Here is a 20,351-nt window from a genome sequence, read left to right on the forward strand (position 1 = left end):
ACACACACACACACACACACACACACACACACACACACACACACACACACACACACTAAAAAATCTGGACTTTTTTGTCTTCTATATAAGAAGTATGTAAGCTGTTCTCCTTATGATATATGCTGGCTTGTTTTTCCAAAGGTAGAAGAAATGGTTACTTTCCATTACCAGGAACTAGAAATCGCTCCAGAAGAAGAATTTGTATATATCTCTGTTTACTGGCATCACTTTAATATATCATTACAGCCAAGAACAAATGCTCTATTACAAGACTGGTAATATTCAAAAGTCTGGCAGCTCTTTGAACACTCAATCCATGTTGAAAATGTAAATTCGATTTTTTTATTGTAATAAATGTATGGAATGAGTCAAGCTTTCCATCATTTTATCTGAAGAGAGAGTGCATGCTTTGGAAGCTGGATGCCACTTGTAGTTCTAGCAGTGACTGATTTTTTCCATTAGTTTTCTGTACCCTCTCATTCCATTAGAGAAGCTTGTGATGAGTTGTGAACAGATTGTTAATCTCTCTAAAGAGCAAAAGAGTAGTTCTCATCTAATTTGTTTCCCAAAATCGATACTTCTGTTTTAAACATTTGTGAAGGAAAAGTATAAAAAGTACTAATAAGGGAAACAGAGGTTATAATCAAATACACCTCTACCCCAATATAACGCTGTCCTCGGGAGCCAAAAAATCTTACCGCGTTATAGGTGTAAAACCACATTATATCGAACTTGCTTTGATCCGCCGGAGTGCACAGTCCCGCCCCTCCCCCCCCCCGGAGCTCTGCTTTACCGCGTTATATCCAAATTCGTGTTATATTGGGTCACATTATATCGGGGTAGAGGTGTAGTTCAATATGGAAATAATACACATTACATTTACTAATACTTTTAAAAGTTGTTTTTCTAATTAAATATACAATATCTTTGGATAATACACATTTTTAAGTATGAGGTTGGAAAGAAAAATGCAGCACACCTGTACAATCGATGCAACACCCTCTTCCCCTATATGCTGTCGGAGTATAGATTTCAGTGTCACTAGGAGTTGTCAGTATGGAAACTTGGGAGCAAAGCCTTTAAAAAGTTCTCAACTGCCTTTGAGGAGAAAAGATGTTCATTTTAGATAGGCTTGTATTTTGTTAAAATGTGTGCATGATATGGCCAGTGCTGCTATTTGTATTCCTCTTCGGAGAAAGGTTTAAAAAAACCAAAACTGTTGATAGGGGAAAGTATATCAGAATGAGGGGGCCAGGCTTTGTCTTCAACATAATTTATAGTGAAATATTTGGTAAATTGGTCTGTGTTGCTTAGGGTCATTACCAAGAGTTCTTGTGAGAAGTATTTTGCTGTGATTTATTTTTGGGCAATAACATTGTCCAGCACAGCTTGAATTCATAGAAAATATTTACACATTTAAGATATAAAGAGCCTGAGTCACTGAAATTTCAGCTTTGCCATTTTGCCAATGAACACTTAGCAGTATTTCCTTTCTTTAAACAAAACCTGAAAATTCCAAAGTGTGTTTAAAGTACATTGCTCTCTTTGACTGGCTCCTATATTTCATCTGTTTCCCCTGTGGGATAATTTTGTAGCACAATGAATAGAAATCCTAAATTTCTGAGGTGCTGTCACGGGCTGATAGGATGCTTTTAAGAGGAATCATGGGCTCTCTGGGAGTGGTAGTAACTATTCTTATATAAGAATAGGCTTTAGAGCTGGCCTAAAGCATCTTTGCTATCACTTTATTTTGTGCTCTCTACTTCATGTTACCATTCTCTAGTTGGGTTTCTGGCATTGTGTTTCTCCCAATATTTTGTCTGCCTTTATTCTGTCTTCCCCAGGGGGATCATTTCAGACTCAGTATAGTAATTTAGTACTGAATTATTCTGAGAATACAGCCCAAATCCTTGCATTATGTTGTTGTATTTTAAGACCAACTCCTTCATGTCAGTCTATCTTTAAGAGCTTCATTTATACTTTGTACCATGCATGTTGATATTTATTGAGAAATGTTTAGTGAGTAACATTCCATTTGCTATAGGGGCTATCTTTATGTATTTTACCTTTTTATCTAAAGTTTCTCAGAACATGCAGCAGTCTGAACTAGTTAACAACCAGATTCATCTAGTTTATCTAAGTGAAATATACTTATATTGCTAAAGTGAAATGCAACAAATCTAGCTATGACTCGGAGATAGATGGGCCATTTGAGTAGTGAAACATTTTTTTCAATATTGAGAAATCAGCTTGTCTACAAGCAGTAAACCAATGTGTTCTAACAAATGGAAAATACTTCTTTGTGCTGGAGATTACACCATTTATTTTCGTTTTCCATGACATGTCTTGCTCCTTATGCCGTAGGAAGCAAATCCAAAGCTTTGTGCAGAACAGTTCATGACAGCAAAAGAGGGAATTCAGTTCAAGGTTTGAGTTTCGTAACATTAGCACTGCCATAACAACAAAGAATGCTTAACCAAGGAGAGTAGTGGTGAGTTGTTTGAGTTTCAGATTGGAAAATCTGCCACTGTTCTTGTGAAATACTCACCCTCTTTGTGATAAATACTTTATAAACTGTTGGTCGCTTGCTAAAAAACTGAGAGGGTTGCATTATGGCATCCTCTTAATACTATTGTTATGTTTCTAAAAAATAATTATTTCAATAGCAGACATTATTAAATGAAGCTGAGAAACAAATTGCTAGGCGACTTATTGATAAGTACTAAGCACTGCATGTTGTTGGTACATGCTAGTGTTCTTTTGCTAGTTCTCATTTCAGGAGGAAAGTGGAAATGTTAAGGTGATTAAAATCCACTCAACAGCTTTCTCTGCAGATATAGAGTTAAATCTGTAAATTTTCCTTTTGTGCATTATTTTACTGGAAAGACACTAACGGAAACCAGGTGTTACACATCTAGAGTACATAATTGCAGACTTGTATTATTGTCGGCTTAAAGCTGTGTGTGTTTGACACTGATTCAAAGTGGATTTTTACACTCAACCTAGCAAAAAATAGCATCCAGTGGAGTGCTACAGTCTCTTTTAACCCAGATTATTAATGGATTTAAGGGGCACTCTCTCCTAAATACTGACACAATCAGAATTTTGTTCCTATTCTGTTTGCTTATGAGCTTCCCTAGCACCTACATTTATTAAAGCTATGCAACATTTAAATTAGAGGGGGAAGGTGCTGAGAATTGTGGCCAGCCCAGAGGTGTTCTGCAATTCAAAATTAGTTTTCTGTACTTCAGGCAAGGCATTTATGGGAAGACCCGGTTTCTAGATGCATTAACCTCTGGATATACTAATCTGGTTTTGCCAATTCTGAAATTCACCAGCTGACTGCACTTGAGAGCCAGCTCCCATATTTTGAGTAATTATGTTGTGAAGTGAACTTGAATAAAAATCATACTAGATATTAAGCCTCACAATTTCCCTGTCAAGACAGTAGGTAAGCATTATTGATCTATTTTACAACTGGAAAATTGTGGCACAAAGATTAAAGAATATCTCATCTAGCTGATGTAAAATGCAGTCATTTCTTAACCTTCACTGTGTCTGGAAAATACTTATCAGAAGTAAGAACATAAGAACGGACATACTGGGTCAGACCAGAGGTCCATCTAGACCAGTATCCTGTCTTCTGACAGTGGCCAATGCCAGATGCTTCAAAGGCAATGAACAGAACAGGGCAATCATCAAATGATCCAGAGGCCTAAGGAGACCCAGAGCATGGGGTTGCATCCTTGACAGTATTGGCTAATAGCCATTGATGGACCTATCCTCCATGAATTTATCTAATTCTTTTTTGAATCCAGTTATAGTTTTGGCCTTCACAACGTCCCCTGGCAATTAGTTCCAAGGGTTGACTGCACGTTGTGTGAAGAAGTACATCCTTATGTTTGTTTTAAACCTGCTGCCTCCTAATTTCATTGGGTGACCCCTGGTTATTCTGTTATGTGAAGGGGCTAAATAACACTTCCCTAGTCACTTTCTGCACACCAGTCATGATTTTATAGACCTCTATCATATCCCCCTGTTGTCTCTTTTCCAAACTGAATAGTCCCAGTCTTTTAAATCTTTCCTCAGATAGAAGCTGTTCATACCCTTCATCATTTGTTGTTGCCCTTCTCTGTATCTTTTCCATTTCTAATGTATCTTTTTTGAGATGGGGCAACCAGAACAGCACGCAGTATTCCAGGTGTATCCATACCATGGACTTATAGACATTACTTTATAAATAATTGCTCTGTATATTTGTATTGTTACGACAAGCCCCTTTCAGTGATCATCTGTCTTCTTACTTTTATTATAATGACTCTCTGTCCTTGCAGTAATATGGGTAGGGCCCTACCAAATTCACAGCCATGAAAAAGACGTCCTGGACCATGAAATCTGGGCTCCCACCGTGAAATCTGGGCTTTTGTATGCTTTTACCTTATATTGTACAGATTTCACGGGGGAGACCAGCATTCCTCAAATTGGGGGTCCTGACCCAAAAAGGAGGTTCAGGGGGGTTGCAAGGTTATTTTAAGGAGGGGTCACAGTGTTGCCATCCTTACTTCTGCGCTGCCTTCAGAGCTGGGCAGCCAGAGAGCAGCAGCTGTTGGCCCTGCACCCCACCAGCAGTAGTGCAGAAGGTAAGGATGGCAATACCATACCATGCCACCCTTACTTCTGCGCTGCTGCCTTCAGAACTGGGCAGCCGTAGCGAGGTGGCTGCTGACTGAGGGCCCAGCTCTGCAGACAGCAATGCAGAAATAAGGGTGGCAATACCATACCATGCCATCCGTACTTCTGCACTACTGCTGACGGCAGCTCTGCCTTCAGAGCTGGGCTCCTGGCCAGCAGCCGCAGCTCTCCAGCTGCCCAGCTCCGAAGGCAGCGCTGTAGCCAGCAGCAGCTCAGAAGTAAGGGTAGCAGTACTGCAACACCCCCTACAATAACCTTGCGGACCCCCCCCCCCAACTCCTTTTTGGGTCAGGACCCCTACAATTACAAAACGTGAAATTTCAGATTTAAATAGCTGAAATCATTAAATCTACAATTTTTAAATTCCTATGACCGTGAAATTGACCAAAATGGACCGTGAATTTGGTAGGGCCCTAATATGGGTCTTCTCTTCACATTGACAATTCTGATCTATAAATATATGGGAAATCTTGGTTATACTTAGCATTATTGTTTACATCAACATGGGCTATATAGTGTGTAATAAATAGCACCTGGACTTTCCTATTACATTCAAGCAGTTGTAATTATTTAACAATGACTCTCTTCTTCACTGATGTCTCTTAAAGGTCCCACAAGAACTCATTAAATTGTTATAAATCACCAAAATAGGATGACCTGGTAAGGTCTGAAAATGTGCTCCCTGCCCTTTCCCTTCTAGCCTAATGCTGTACTTAGCCTGTGAAATCAAATGTCAGTGCCTACAGGATCTCCTCTTCAGTTTATTTTTGAGAGGAGTAATTGAATTGGGATATGCGTTTATCCCACCAAACTGTCAGCATTTTAACTTTAATGTGGCTCCTCTTCCTTTGGTTGCTTAGTTAGCTTTCTCTTGAACATGAAGGATTTGCAAATAATTTACCTTTTTCAGTTTGTGCCTGGAAACTCCCTCAGACTGGAACAATGGTTTCTGCCTCCTTTTGAGATTGGCTGATGCTGGAGAGACAAGGTAGGTGAGGTAATACCTTTTATTTGACTAACTTCTCTTGGTGAGACAAGCTTTCGAGCTTACACAGAGCTCTGAGTAAGTTTCCGAGACCTGAAGAAGAGCTCTGTTTATGCTTGAAAGCTTCTCTCACACCGACAGTAGTTGGTCCAATAAAAGATATTATCTCTCTCACCTTGTCTATAATATCCTGGGACTGTCACACTACAACACTGCATACATGAAATTATGCTGTCACTTTTGCATGTTAACAAGGCAGATACTCAGACGGATGTTCTCTGATCATACACCTCTTTTGGATTTGAGAGTCATCTTGCCTCTTCAATACTAGGACTGATGAATGCTGGGGAACCTTTATGGCTGGCTAATTCACAAGTGCAGTGAATTTTATACTCATCATCTCCAAAGTAGGAAAATGATCAAAGAACTGGCACTAGTATACTAATACCAAACAAATGTACAGTGTGTATTCCTTAACATTTAAGAGAGAATCCAGGTCTCCAGTTGATGAACTCTATCGGTAGAAAGGGAATAGTTTACTATATTCTGTTTTACTAAATATAAGTGAGGAATGTCCATTTGGGTGAAATGTGGGTCATTTTGAGACCAGAGGAAAATCTAGCCTTAAAATAGAGAGCACTTTTGCATTAATGTAGCTCTGCATAATGATAGGACACTCTGTGTTCATAAAATAAAAGATGCTGAGAAAAATTTAAAAACTGAAGTTTTTACTGATGGAATATTGAGAACACTGCTGCTGATTATGCAGAGTGGACTGAATGCTTAACAACAACAAAAATATACCATGTTTTATACTCTGCCTGCATATATTTTTGTCAGCATCTTGAGAACTGTATGTGACATTTTGAATCTTCTCATATAAATTCTTGATTAATGTTCCATTCAGAAAAGGAAATGTGCAGAGGTATTTTTTTTTTGTCCTCCTCCTCACTTAGAAATCACTCTTAATTGACCTGACTGCTATGATTTAAAAATAACCTCACTATTACATTAACCTGATTTCCTCTCTACCTCATTCTTTTGGACTTCTTGCTTCTTGGTTTCAAACACCCAAGTAAAACGCGGTTTATAGATGTGTGATGGTGCCCTGGACTTTTTGATGTTCAGCCATCTTGTGTTGTAGTCATAGCCATAATTCCTCCCTTGGCTCTCTTCTGGAAGCAAGATCGCAGCCTTCCCTGTGCCAATGCTCCATTTTCTATATCTAATCAGTCACCCTTTTTCTAGGCAACTGTGTGTCTCTCCTTTTTAATACTGACAGCACATGATGAGACACTAAGAATTAGCCATTTATTACTCCTGAGTCAGTAAAGTGTTAACTCACCAAAAGTAGAAAGTCCTCCTGTCTCTGCAATAGCCTGGCCTGTTTTTTGGACTATTGAGCTGACACACGGTGCCAACCCTGGTCGATAAAGGTGCAAAAAGTTTTTTACAATTGTAACTCCATAAAATTTGCAGTTTTTCAGCTATGAGATGCGAATGACTTTGCTGCTGAGTCTAAACTGGGACAGCTATACCCTATTGCACTCTTTGCTATGGAATCTTACCCAGCTCGCTCACAGCAGCCTTTCTGGACACCTGTTAGAATAACTGTATAATGACAGTTTTTTCTTATTTTACAGCCATTTAAAAGTATTTCAAAATTTTGAGCCTATTAATTATTAGCTATAGATAAATAGGGATTCAAAAATATTAGTTTTGGAAAATATCCCTTGAAATCCTATTTTCCATGCTACTTGTGGTGGTGGTGGTCTACTGTCTGGTTGTCGTTTATTTGTATTGCAGCTATGGCTGTCAAGTGATTAAAAAAATTAATCGCGTGATTAATCACACGATTAATAATAGAATACCATTTATGTAAATATTTTTGGATGTTTTCTACATTTTCAAATATATTTATTTCAATTACAACACAGAATACAAAGTGTACAGTGCTCACTTTATATTTATTTTTTATTACAAATATTTGCACTGTAAAAAAAAAAGAAATGGTATATTTCATTTCATCTAAGTACTGTAGTGCAAGAAAGTCGAACTTACAAATGTAAAATTATGTACAAAAAAACTGCACTCAAAAACAAAACTATAAAACTTTAGAGCCTACAAGTCCCCTTGGTCCTACTTTAGCCAATCACTCAGACAAACAAGTCTGGTTACAATTTGCAGGAGAAAATGCTGCCCTCTTCTTGTTTACAACGTCACCTGAAAGTGAGAACAGGCATTCGCATGGCAGTGTTGTAACCACGTCACAAGATATTTACGTGCCAGATGCGCTAAAGGTTCATATGTCCCTTCATTCTTCAAGCACCATTCCAGAGGACATGCGTCCATGCTGATGACGGGTTCTGCTCGATAATGATCCAAAGCAGAGCGGACCAATGCATGTTCATTTTCATCATCAGAGTCAGATGCCACCAGCAGAAAGATAAGTTTCTTTTTTGGTGGTTCGGGTTCTGTAGTTTCTGCATCGAAATGTTGCTCTTTTAAGACTTCTGAAAGCATGCTCCACACCTCGTCCCTCTCAGATTTTGGAAGGAACTTCAGATTCTTAAACCTTGGGTCGAGTGCTTTAGCTATTTTTAGAAATCTCACATTGGTACCTTCTTTGAGTTTTGTCAAATCTGCAGTGACAGTGTTCGTAAATCAAACGTGCTGGGTCATCATCCGAGACTGCTGTAACATAAAATATATGGCAGAATGCGGGTAAAACAGAACAGGAGACATACAATTCTCCCCCAAGGAGTTCAGCCACAAAATTAATTAACACGCTATTTTTTTAACGAACATCACCAGCATGGAAGCATGTCCTCTGGAATGGTGGCTGAAGCATGAAGGGGCATACGAATGTTTAGAATATCTGGCACATAAATATCTTGCAATGCCAGCTACAAAAGTGCCATGCAAATGCCTCTTCTCACTTTCAGGGGACATAAATAAGAAGCAGGCAGCAGTATCTCCTGTAAATATAAACAAACTTGTTTGTCTTAGCGATTGGCTGAACAAGAAGTAGGACTGAGTGGCCTTATAGGCTCTAAAGTTTTACATTGTTTTGTTTTTGAGTGCAGTTATGTAACAAAAAACTATATTTTTAAGTTGCACTTTCACAATAAAGATTGCACTACAGTACTTGTGAGGTGAATTGAAAAATACTATTTATTTTGTTTATCATTTTTACAGTGCAAATATTTGTAATAAAAACTAATATAAAGTGAGCACTGTACACTTTGTATTCTGTGGTGTAATAGAAATCAATATATTTTAAAATGTAGAAAAACATCCACAAATATTTAATAAATTTCAATTGGTATTCTATTGTTTAACAGTGCGATTAATCACGATTAATTTTTTTTAATCGCAGTTAATTTTATTGAGTTAATCGCATGAGCTAACTGCGATTAATCGACAGCCCTAATTGCCGCAGAACCTTATGGCCCCAAATCAGAATCAGATTCCCATTGGGCTGGCACTGTACAACACATACAACATTTACTCCTTTATAATCTAAAGAGTTAATTTTATTTATCATCTAATGTATTGTTTGGCTGGTGACATTACTAGGTCCAGAGGTACATATTCTGTACTGTAAGTTGCAAAGAAACTTAGGAGTATAAGTTGTGATTCTGCCATATACGTCCATATACCATCCTTTTTATAGCCTTTTGAAAACAAATGATCATTAAAATTCTTCCACTTTAAGATTTGGACATTCTGATTAAGTACATAGCTTTAATTTGCAAAGCTCACTGAACCCAAGTGAGTGCGCTTTCTCTGAAGATGACAGCGTACAATAGATTGCTTTGTACCCTTCTGTCAGAGGGATAAAGCAGTAAAACAAGGCTTCAGTTATTTGTGTGCTAGAGGGGCAGTGGTTATCTGGCAATATGACAGGTTTGCTAATGGTACCTGACAGGAGTGTCACAAAGGAATAATTGTAAAAAACCTTCCTGTAACATAATACTTTACTTGAAACACCACGAATGCAGGATCCCATTTGACAATTGATCTAGTTTAGATGCATAACCTATTTGCTTACTTCCAATAGGAAGTGTTATCATTGCCTGATTTAATGGGGTTTGGGGCATGGTTCTATCAACAGATATTTATTTAATTGTAATGTAATACTTTGCAGTTTAACATCACTTTCTTATCCTATCTATAGATCTCAAAGCACTTTTCAGGGATATTATTGCCTTTTTTCAAGTGGTGTAACACAGGCATAGTGGTTGTGTCTCGAGGTGACACATCTAGTCAAGTGGCACTCAACCTTTCCAGACTACTGCACCCCTTTCAGGAGTCTGATTTGTCTAGTGTACCCCCAAGTTACACCTCACTTAAAAACTACTTGCTTACACAATCACCCATAAAAATACAAAAGTGTCACAGCACACGGTTATTGAAATATTGCTTACTTTCTCCCTTTTACCATACAATTATAAAATAAATTAATTGGAATATAAATATTGTACTATACATTTCAGTGTATAGTATATAGGGCAGTATAAACAAGTCATGGTCTGTATGAAATTTTAGTTTGTACTGACTTCATGAGTGCTTTTTATGTAGCCTGTTGTAAAACTAGGCAAATATCTAGATGAGTTGATGTACCCCCTGAAAGATCTTCTCTGTGTATCCCAGGGGTGTGTGTACCCCTGGTTGAGAACCACTGAGCTAGTCAGTGATGATGAGAATTAGGGATGGAACACGAGTTTTTTCCCTGACCTGAGCTCACTCTGTTACAAAACATCTGCCCCTCATGATTAACTTGACTAGCTGATTTTCTTGATTATTATATATTTCGCTATTCTGATTATTAAGATGTGATTTTTCTCAATTGCAGCAGCCAAATACAGCAACAATACCTTATAGAAAGAGCATTAATTATTTAAATGATTTCTAAACATAGTTTTATCTTAACCATTTTTATGTTTTAAACTGCAAAAATCTGTCAACCTAGATAAGTCAGTATAAGGTGCTCCAGAAAAATCCGTTTGCACAGTAGAAAGCTAATGACCTTTTAAGTGTGGGAAGAAATTGGTTTTATTGTACCACAGCGCTTTTTTTTTTTAATGTGTGCCATTTGTTGTAATCTGCCAGAAGCATAAAGACTACAATAGTCAGATCCTTAGTCCATATGCTAGTTATTCCATTAGATACCGAAAACAGGTAGGCAAAGCACATAGTTAACAGTCTCTAGTTGCAAACGATTTGATCTATTATTAAATTTCAGGTGATCTCTAACTCTGTATTCAATTTTCTCACACACCCCTAATTGTCATGGTTGGGACAAATATTCTATAAGGAATTTTGAAATGGAATCACTATGATGACAGTTCACATTTTTGTTGTGCTTCCAACTTTGGTGGAGCTGTTCTACTTTTAACTGTTTGAGCTGACCACTGTACTGCAATAATGGGTAGCTCTTGAATTATGGGCTTTGAGAGTCACTGGTTGGTTGGGTGCACGTGGCATCTCCCAGAACAAAATAAGAAACTACTGCTGAAGCGCACATGCAGTTTTTAATTGTAGGGACTTAGTTCAAATGTTAGGTTTTAAACCTGATAAGGACAGGCTTTACAGAACAGTCATTAGAATCCTGTGAGAATTTGTAAATCCAAAATTTGGATTTTGGATTTATTTTCTTTCAATTTGCAAATCTGTAATAGGATTTATGGCTCCAAAGTGGGATTTGTAAACTTTCATCAGGGTTTGTAAATCCATTTTTTATAAATCAATAAATGAAATATTTTAAGAAATAAGCTAAATCTAAGGATGCAAGATAAAAGCTTGCAAATCAAAACAATAATTTTAAGACTTCCTGACACAGTTTACAAATTTGAAATAAAATGTCTGGCTTTATTATTTGTGGATTAATACAACCTTACATGATTTTCTGATGAGTGATGAGCACATTGGTGATGCAGGCAATATTTAATCTCCAGCTGGGTTCTGAGTTGATTATGTTGTCACATACCTGGATTGTACAGTTTCTCTCCACTACCTGCATGTGAAGCAGTTAAAAGCACTATAAGATGTGATTTTTTTTTTTTTTTTTTTTTTTTTAAGCACAGTTTGCCAATACTTTTTGTATGGTATCCTGCAGTAGTCTCTCATTAAACTATAGGCTGTATGCTATTATTCAGTTCCAGGGCCATTCTGCTCATTCTATCCATTCCCATAAATGGAAATTCAATAGTCCTTAGCCAGCATCACATCTGTTGTGGCCAGTAATCCTCAGCACTTTAGTACTTCACCTATATTTTTTTTTTACTCTCGGCAGCAGACAACACTAAGATTGATGTTGCACTTATGCTTCTTCATGGGCTTACAGGTTCTTTGACACATAAATATGGGTTGTCTAAAAGTATTCTGCTCTTAACTTTTAGTGAAGTTTTAAAGTCTTAACATTTCATCTGTCCTGCATAAAAGGGCTGAATCTTGTCACAGGGACTCTTGTTCAGTGTCAACAGGACGGGTGGAAATCCAGGAGCCAGATCATCAGCCTGGTTATAAAACAGCATAGCTCTGTTGACTTTAGTTGAAGTCCGTGGAGCTATACCAATTTACATCAGCTGAGGATCTGGCCCCGGGAGCATGCAGCTTTCCTATCTAGTCTAGTGCTTTTGAATAAACTAATTTGTAGTTTCCTTTCTATTTTAGATTTTGCAGAGATGTTTACTGCAGTGAAATGTAGTTTAGTTGGTATGAGCATTCTCTTAAATATTTTTTGCAAATTTTTTCATTATATTGTTTTCTTATATTTTAAAGGAAAAGTGATCAACAAAGACTTGCGTCACTACCTGAGCCTGCAGTTCCAGAAAGGCTCAATAGACCATAAACTCCAACAGGTGATCAGAGACAATCTTTACCTGAGAACCATCCCATGTAAGTATGTAGAGTGCTAGCATAAATTAATTTATTTCAGTTAAACTCTGCATAACTCAAGAATCCTGTAAGCTTTTTTCCTTTGATCCTGTGTTTCACATTTCCACCCTTTCAGTGGGGATTCCTTTGCATAAAGGCTATTTTTAGGTAGGCTCTTTGTTAGAATCCATATTAAGAAACGTTCTAAGTTAACTTGGGATGCAATGGAAAATTAGTCTATTGATAACCATATTTATATATATTAAAGGATTGACAAGCCAGCAAAAATGTCAAAATTCCAAGTTCAGAGGACTTCAAGAGTGTCTATATTTTTTTAACTCATTTGTACTGCCTCTAGAAACCATTAAAGAATGCAACAGATAAAGATTTCATGTCAGCATAAGAGTAAGTAAACCTAGGGGGAGTGAGACATCATTACTATAACTAGTATAATATAACTCTCGCCATTGATTTTTGTGGCAGTCTCTCTTGCACACGCACACACGCGCCTAGCCAGTTTTGTGGCTTCTCACAAAGGGGAGATTAAGACCTCTAGGTGACCACCTATAGATAGGCTGGGTGTTAGAGAAAACGGAAAGGAGGGAAGAGAGTATAATTGTAGAAGAACTGTTTGTGAGGAAGGAGACTGAGCTGGAACATAACCAAGCGGGGTGCACAAGGGAAGTTATGGGTGCACTTGTAACATATCTGAGCCTGAAATTTAGTGGGATGGAGGAGGGACCTGTAGCATGGCCCAGTGGTTGGGGAAAGGAGAAGCAGCCTTCCTAAATTAGAATAGGCACAGTAGAGTTGTAGAGCAAGCATTAATGAGAGGACACCATGGGATGAGCCTTACCTCCTAATCCACTGTAGGCTGGAATGGCTGGCATCTCATAGTATTTCCCCATCCATACAGCCCACCTGCTAACACATCTTCAGCCAGGAATCATTAAGAGGTTGCTGCTCTCATTTCAGTCACCCATCACTGATCAGCTTCAAAGGCTCTTATAAATATGGTTAAAATGCTTAATGCTGATTGCCTGCTTATATGCTATTACTGGGCTCTTAGACTTTACCGAGGCTAAAATTGTTCATTGGAGCAGCGCATTTTAAGCTCATTATCTTAATTACTAAAAAACAAAGTATTCAGTGTACTTTTGATGCAAGAATATTTACTATTTAATTAACAAACAAGCCGAGGCAAAGCTTTACTGAAGTGAATGGTTTTTTGGTGGCAACAGATACTGTATGGCGTGCACATGGCATTCATTAAGTGACTGATATAGGACAGTTCTGACCAAACAGAAGGTCTGAAGCACCTCATTTTTATTCACTAATATGAATGCTAATGGATATTGAACACTATTTTACATTTCTAAATGCAATCTGAATTTTTTTTTTAGGGAGTTATGAGGACCCAGTTGGGTAATCATAGCTTTTAGAACCACCACAAACTGACAGCTTGGATAAAAATAATGTACTTTTCCAGCTTATCAGAGAGTATCTTTCAGTTTAAAGGACATCCCCACAATTACTGAAATTCCTGTCTGTGTGGTGCTTTTTGCATTATCATGCCATTCCATTTCTCAATTATCCAAAAGCCACACTGTACCTTCCATATGAGATATTTACTCTTTAGAACGACTGAACACAAGTTTTATTTGAAGTATTTTTATTAAAAAACTTGAATGATATTAAATTAACATGGCACACATTAAATTAATATAAAACTGGCTGATAGGTCTCCAAATGTAATTGTAAATAGGGAATCATCATCGAACAGATGTGTTTCCAGCAGGGATCAGTTCTTCACCCCGTGCTTTTTCATATTTTTATCAATGACCTGGAAGAAAACACAAAATCAGCACTGATAAAGTTTGCAGATGACCCAAAAATATGGGGGAGTGGTAAACAATTAAGAAGACAGGTCATTGTTTCAGAACGATCTGGATCACTTGGTAAACTGGGCATAAACATTATGCTTTGTAATACGGATTAATGTGAATGTATACATGTAGGAACAAAGAACATGGGCCATAATTACAGGAAGAGGACTATGCGGCGAAGCAGTGAGTCTGAAAATATTTGGGTGTTGTGGTGGATAATCAGCTGAACATGAGTTCCCAGTGTGACACGATGGCCAAAAGAACTAATGGGATCCTGGGATGCACAAACAGGGGAATCTCAAGTAAGGGAAGAGAAGTTACTTTACCACCATATTTGGCACTGGTACGATGGCTGCTGGAATACGGTGACCAGTTCTAGTGCCCACAATTCAAGAAAGATTTGGTAAATTGGAGACGGGTTCAGGAAGAGCCATGAGAATGATTAAAATATTAGAAAAATGCCTCATAGTGATAGATTGAGCTTCTTATTTGGCTTACCAAAAGAAAGGTTAAGGAGTGACTTGGTTACAGTCTGTGAATATCTACATGGAGAACAAATATTTAATAGGCTCGTCAATCTATCAGAGAAAGGTATAAACTGATCTGGTAGCTGGAAATTGAAGCTAGACAAATTCAGAGTGGAAATAAGGTGTACATTTTTAACTGTGAGTAATAAACTGTTGGAACAATTTACCACATGTCATGGTAGATTCTCCATCACTGACCATTTTTTAAATCAAGATCAGATGCTTTTCTAAAAGGATATTTTTCTAGGAATTATTTTGGAAGTTCTATGGCCTGTATTATTGTGGAGGTCAGATTAGATGATCACAGTGGTCCTTTCTTGCCTTAGAATCTATTTAATTATATGTTAAAGCATTTTTTGTTGTAGCTTCATGCATGTTATTTTTTTTAACACATTTTTTATTTACCCATTATTTTGTGACCAGTGTAATTAATGGTTTGGGTCTTTGCAAGTTGATGAGTGGTTCTGACATTCAGCCTGGCCAGGATTACACTAGGGAAAATAAAATATCCACCTAATCTTATGAGTAAAAGAATGAGGAGTCTAAAAAAAATCAGTGTAATGGAAATGAGGCTCACTTACTGATAAAGCTGTTCACATTGTTCATTGGAGTAAAATTGACAAGTTTTTAAAAGATTGTTGAGGTTAAACAAGATGGTATGCAATAACGAATCACTGTAATCTTTGCTTCAGGAGAGCGTTAATCATGTTTAACTAAAACTTCCTTGTTTGCTAGACTTGTACGTTTTGAACATTTCTTAATTAGCATGACCAGTCTGCTGGATTGCTTTGAAAGTTTAGTTTTTTTGCTATCCAGCATTGTTTACTTACGGGAAGACTCATGCAGTGGCAACACCACATTCCAGGCTCCATGGTAATTTACATACTTGGGTCACATTCTGAATTATGAAAGCAGAAATGAATTCATCTAATAATAGAGTACAAGCATACAGATGACTGAAAAGACTGAAATAAATTTGATCCAACTCAATTATGTAATAGGTGGTCAGAAATCAATTTTGCTTTGTTAGTGACGTCATTAATTACTAAATTTCCAAGAACATTCAAGAGACATTAAGGAAATGATACATCATCATAATGGTGGCAGACTACATACAGCTATTCCACCCCCACCCCCCCCAAAGCTCAATTAATATTGCTTGGCCCAGATCTTCACCAACTTCTGTACAGTAAATCAGTCAGGCTCACAGCATGTGTGAACATTTTTCTTTCTCACATCCTCATCCTCCAGCTTTTATTGTCTCTGTCTTCCTCTCATCATAATTTCTAATTTCTAAAACTCTCTTCCTCCTAAAATCATAGCATGATTGATGTTCCCTCATTACCTCCAATTTTCCCATCTTTTCAACAGTGTGCCTGTATGCTGATATAGCCCAGCATGCTATAACACTATCTCATTCTTTAAATAATACTGCTTTATAGAAAGTTACATACAAGTCATTTTCATTATTATAATGGTTTTGCCTTATCTTTAATTGTTTCTCATTAGGTAACTCCTGCCAGCCGTAACTTTGCTTTCAATTAATGCTACGCATTGTGAAATTAGGAACACCCACATGTATGAATACCAATACTGCAGAATGGAAATCACTGATCTAACAAGTGAATAATTTGTTTGAGGAGGAAAAAACTTTGATTAGAAAACCCATTAAAAAAGGACAGAAAAGTCATTGAGCTGTGAATAGTATGAGTAAAATACACCTCTCCTTTCCCTATGAAATAAGGAGACCCTAGTAATGAAGTCAACAGGCCCTCCTTTTCTACAGGTTCGGAGGTGTGTTGATACGGTATGTGATTCTAGAGGTATAGTATTGCAGTTCTATAAGCAGCAAATCCAAACTCCAGTCTGATCACTATCGTGTCTCCAAGAACGAAGAGCCCAAGATTTTCAAAAATGAGGTCTTAAACTTAGGCTCCTAACTCAATACTTAGCCACCAAATAAGTGACCTGATTTGCAACAGTGCTGCTCACTGGGAAGTTCCCACTGACTTCAGTGGAATAGGCTGGGTGCTGAGCACCACCGATAAATACCCTGAAGAAGTAATTTGCATAGCAAGACCTTTTCAGTCTGTGTGACTTCCTGTTATCTACAAACTTCACTGGGATTTACGTGCAGCCCATTGGCATATCAGAGACCAGGCAGCGAACTGACCAAGTCATTGCATGACCTCTGTTTAAAAGGATGCTATGCACGATGAGAGACATCCAGGAAGGTGAAAGAGAGGACATATTTGCCATTTCCTTTTGGTTAAGTAGAAATTACAATAAAAACTCCGGTTCACCAATGAATCTCATTTGTTTTTGGGGAGTAAGTCTCATTGAAATCTCATGCTATTCTTTGCTGCAATATTCATCTGCTGTATATTAATTTCTTCTGACCTGAGATGGTGTCTTTCTATTGTATGGGTGTTTTTCCACACTTAATTATCTTGTATTGTGGACTTTAAAAAAATCTTTAGTTAATGAAGTAATTCAAGGAGTTGAAGTGAGTTAAGTTGATATTTAAAACTGTGTTTCAACATGCATTCCTTCACACACCTAATGTTTCCATCATACAGGATAACATTCAGTTTGTGTCGTCAGTCTGTGTACAAGGGGCCCATTTTGCATGGTATCAAAAAACTGTTTTTAATTAGTATTGTATAATACTTACTTTCTCATCAGAACATTTACTATAAATTCTATGAGATGTCTACCGACAAAAGTTAAATGTTAATTTTTTGTGAATGAACTAGCAAACAATCTAGACAAAATTGTGAGATGAGACTAATTGTAAATTTAAATTTTCATAAGATTAGATTTAGAGGTATAAACTGCTGTCATATACAGAAGTAGTTTATTGGGGGTGGAGATCGAAGGCTTATGAATGTTTCATGTCAATATTTGTCATATGGGCACAAAAGCAAAGTGATTATTTTATTTCATCTTAGCCACATTAGAAAATTTAAATCTAATGGAATTCTTGACAAAGTGATCTAATACTGAAGGGCAGAAGCTGTTGTCAATTGGTTGTATCTTGCATATTGAAATATGATAACTTTAAACCATTTGAATGTTTTGGATTGATTAGTGACTTGAAAAAAAAGTCCATTTGCCTTTATTCTTAAGATATTTCCACTTTCTACACTCAGTATAAGATTAAAAGCCTTTTTCATTTAATAGATGCAGGTAAGATACACCTCTACCCTGATATAATGCTGTCCTCAGGAGCCAAAAAATCTTACCGCGTTATAGGTGAAACCGCGTTATATTGAACTTGCTTTGATCCGCCGGAGCGCGCAGTCCCGCCCCCCCCCCGGAGCGCTGCTTTACCGCGTTATATCCGAATTCGTGTTATATCGGGTCGCGTTATATCAGGGTAGAGGTGTACATGTCAAAACATGTAATGAAAGTCGAAAGTTTTCATCATGACTAATATTTAAAACTGTTCTAGATTCATTAGAAATGAAGTTTGTCAAGTATCTCATGTACAATGTGATATGAAAAAGCTTATGCTTGTTGCCAGAGTGTCAGTTTCAGATGATGTAAGGGTTATGTGTGGAACCCTGAAACTAAATAGCAAGATAGTCTATTTCCTCAACTTTTGTCAAGAGACTCCATTCTTTTTTTTTTATTTTTATTTATAAAAATATTCCTAGGGAAGTAGCAAGTTTTACATAACGAACAGGATTCTGGACTTGACTTAGCAGGTAAATAAATCACTCATTAGCACACCCTCTCAAGGGAAAGTTAATTAAAAGAACCTTGTACTACTTGTAGAAGTACCTGAGATGTTTTGGCTTCATTGGCTACCATTCCTATGGCTGTCATTGTATGTAAGCTTGTCACCATTAGCAGTTATAACAAAGATCTAAAGATCACAATTGTAGAAATATTTAAACCATTGTGTATTTGCTGTTGTTTTTCACTTGTCAGTTTGCTAGCAGATTGTCAAAATTCTAAAGAGTTTGAAATGGATGTAGAATTAACTATTGTCCAAAGCAGCTCATAACCTGCAATTATCTGACAAGTTGCCAAATGAAGTTCATTTTGTTTCTACTGTAACTATCAAGTTGTATATTTCTTATTTACTCAGTAATTTCAAGAATGTATATAGATTGGAAATTAAACTTTTTATAGTTTTTTTTTTTTATTTTTTTATTTTTTATTTTTTTTTAAGTTATACTCATAAGATGAAAAATTTGCTTCAACTGCATTAAAAAACCCTTTGCAATCAGGTTTTATGTTGGTGAAATGAACGTGAGCTGAGAGAGAAAAAGTTACCCTCAACCTAGGTTCAGGCCACTAGGCTACAGTGTAACTTAGGGCAGGTCTTCACTACAGGGGGGGTCGATTTAAGATACGCAAATTCAGCTACGCGAATAGCGTAGCTGAATTCGACGTATCAGAGCCGACTTACCCCGCTGTGAGGACGGCGGCAAAATCAACCTCCGCGGCTCCCCGTCGATGGCACTTACTCCCACCTCCGCTGGTGGAGTAAGAGCGTCGATTCGGGGATCGATTGTCGCATCCCGACGAGACGCGATAATTCGATCCCTGAGAGATCGATTTCTACCCGCCGATTCAGGCGAGTAGTGTAGACCTAGCCTGAATTTCCTTTCTAAAATGGCTACTATTTAGCCTGTATGCTGGAACTATAGTCTTCATTCCTCTGCACCAATTGTGTGGAGTGCTAGGGCCACTGGCCACAGAGATGTGGCCACCCCTTTCCATTCTCTGTACTGGCCTATGAGAAGCTTGTGTAGATACCCCGTCACAGCATGCAGAGAGTGCAGAGGTCCTTCTATACAGCCTCTCCACTTGCAGCTTCTGCTGCACAGCCCCATTAGGTGCTACAGAGACCCTTGAAAGGACCATCTCAACAGCATGAAATTTGCCCTATTTGTGTAATTTGATACGATTATAAAAAAAAAAGCTATTCCATGCTGTTTGAGTTTTATAGGAAGCAAAAAGCGTCAGATAGCGGGGGAGTAGTTCCTTTATGGATTTGTATGACTTGTCCAGAAAAATAGCTATGATCATAAAAATGTTAAGAATATATATAAATTACATCCCCAAAATAACTCAGAGCAATGAGCAATTGTTTGTATTTGAATAATGCAATCTTAAAATGGGGGCTTGTGGTGCAGGTGCAATTGTAACCTGAATAGTAGAAGCAGCGGAATTGTAAACTTCTTTGCTTTGTTTGTTCAGATTGAATTTTGACTATTATATGAATGTATTGTAACTGTATATATTGATGAGTCTTTGTTCATTGCAAACCATAATATAGAAAGTGTTCAGAGTTATTGCCATATTAATGAAAGTTGGGAACTGAGGAGTTCATAACACCGAGAAGTTCTTAAGATTGAACATATC

The 20,351-nt window shown here is 37.4% G+C and overlaps 1 protein-coding gene across 5 annotated transcripts in view; it reads left to right on the forward strand.

Annotated features, from left to right (window-relative positions):
- The window catches only part of MAGI3 (membrane associated guanylate kinase, WW and PDZ domain containing 3), a 214,647-nt gene that overhangs the window by 105,630 nt on the left and 88,666 nt on the right, over positions 1-20,351 (forward strand). For all 5 annotated transcript variants that reach the window (XR_003370248.2, XM_026661018.2, XM_026661021.2 and 2 more), the window contains exon 2: positions 12,462-12,580. Coding sequence is in view for 4 of the 5 variants with exons in the window: in XM_026661018.2 (XP_026516803.1) it covers positions 12,462-12,580 (119 nt within the window). In the remaining variant the exon portion in view is untranslated. The remainder of the gene's footprint in view (positions 1-12,461; positions 12,581-20,351) is intronic.

The sequence above is a fragment of the Terrapene carolina genome, unplaced genomic scaffold (genome assembly GCF_002925995.2).
Source record: "Terrapene carolina triunguis isolate 2854851 unplaced genomic scaffold, T_m_triunguis-2.0 Scaffold926, whole genome shotgun sequence".
In the NCBI taxonomy this organism is placed as follows: domain Eukaryota; kingdom Metazoa; phylum Chordata; order Testudines; family Emydidae; genus Terrapene; species Terrapene triunguis.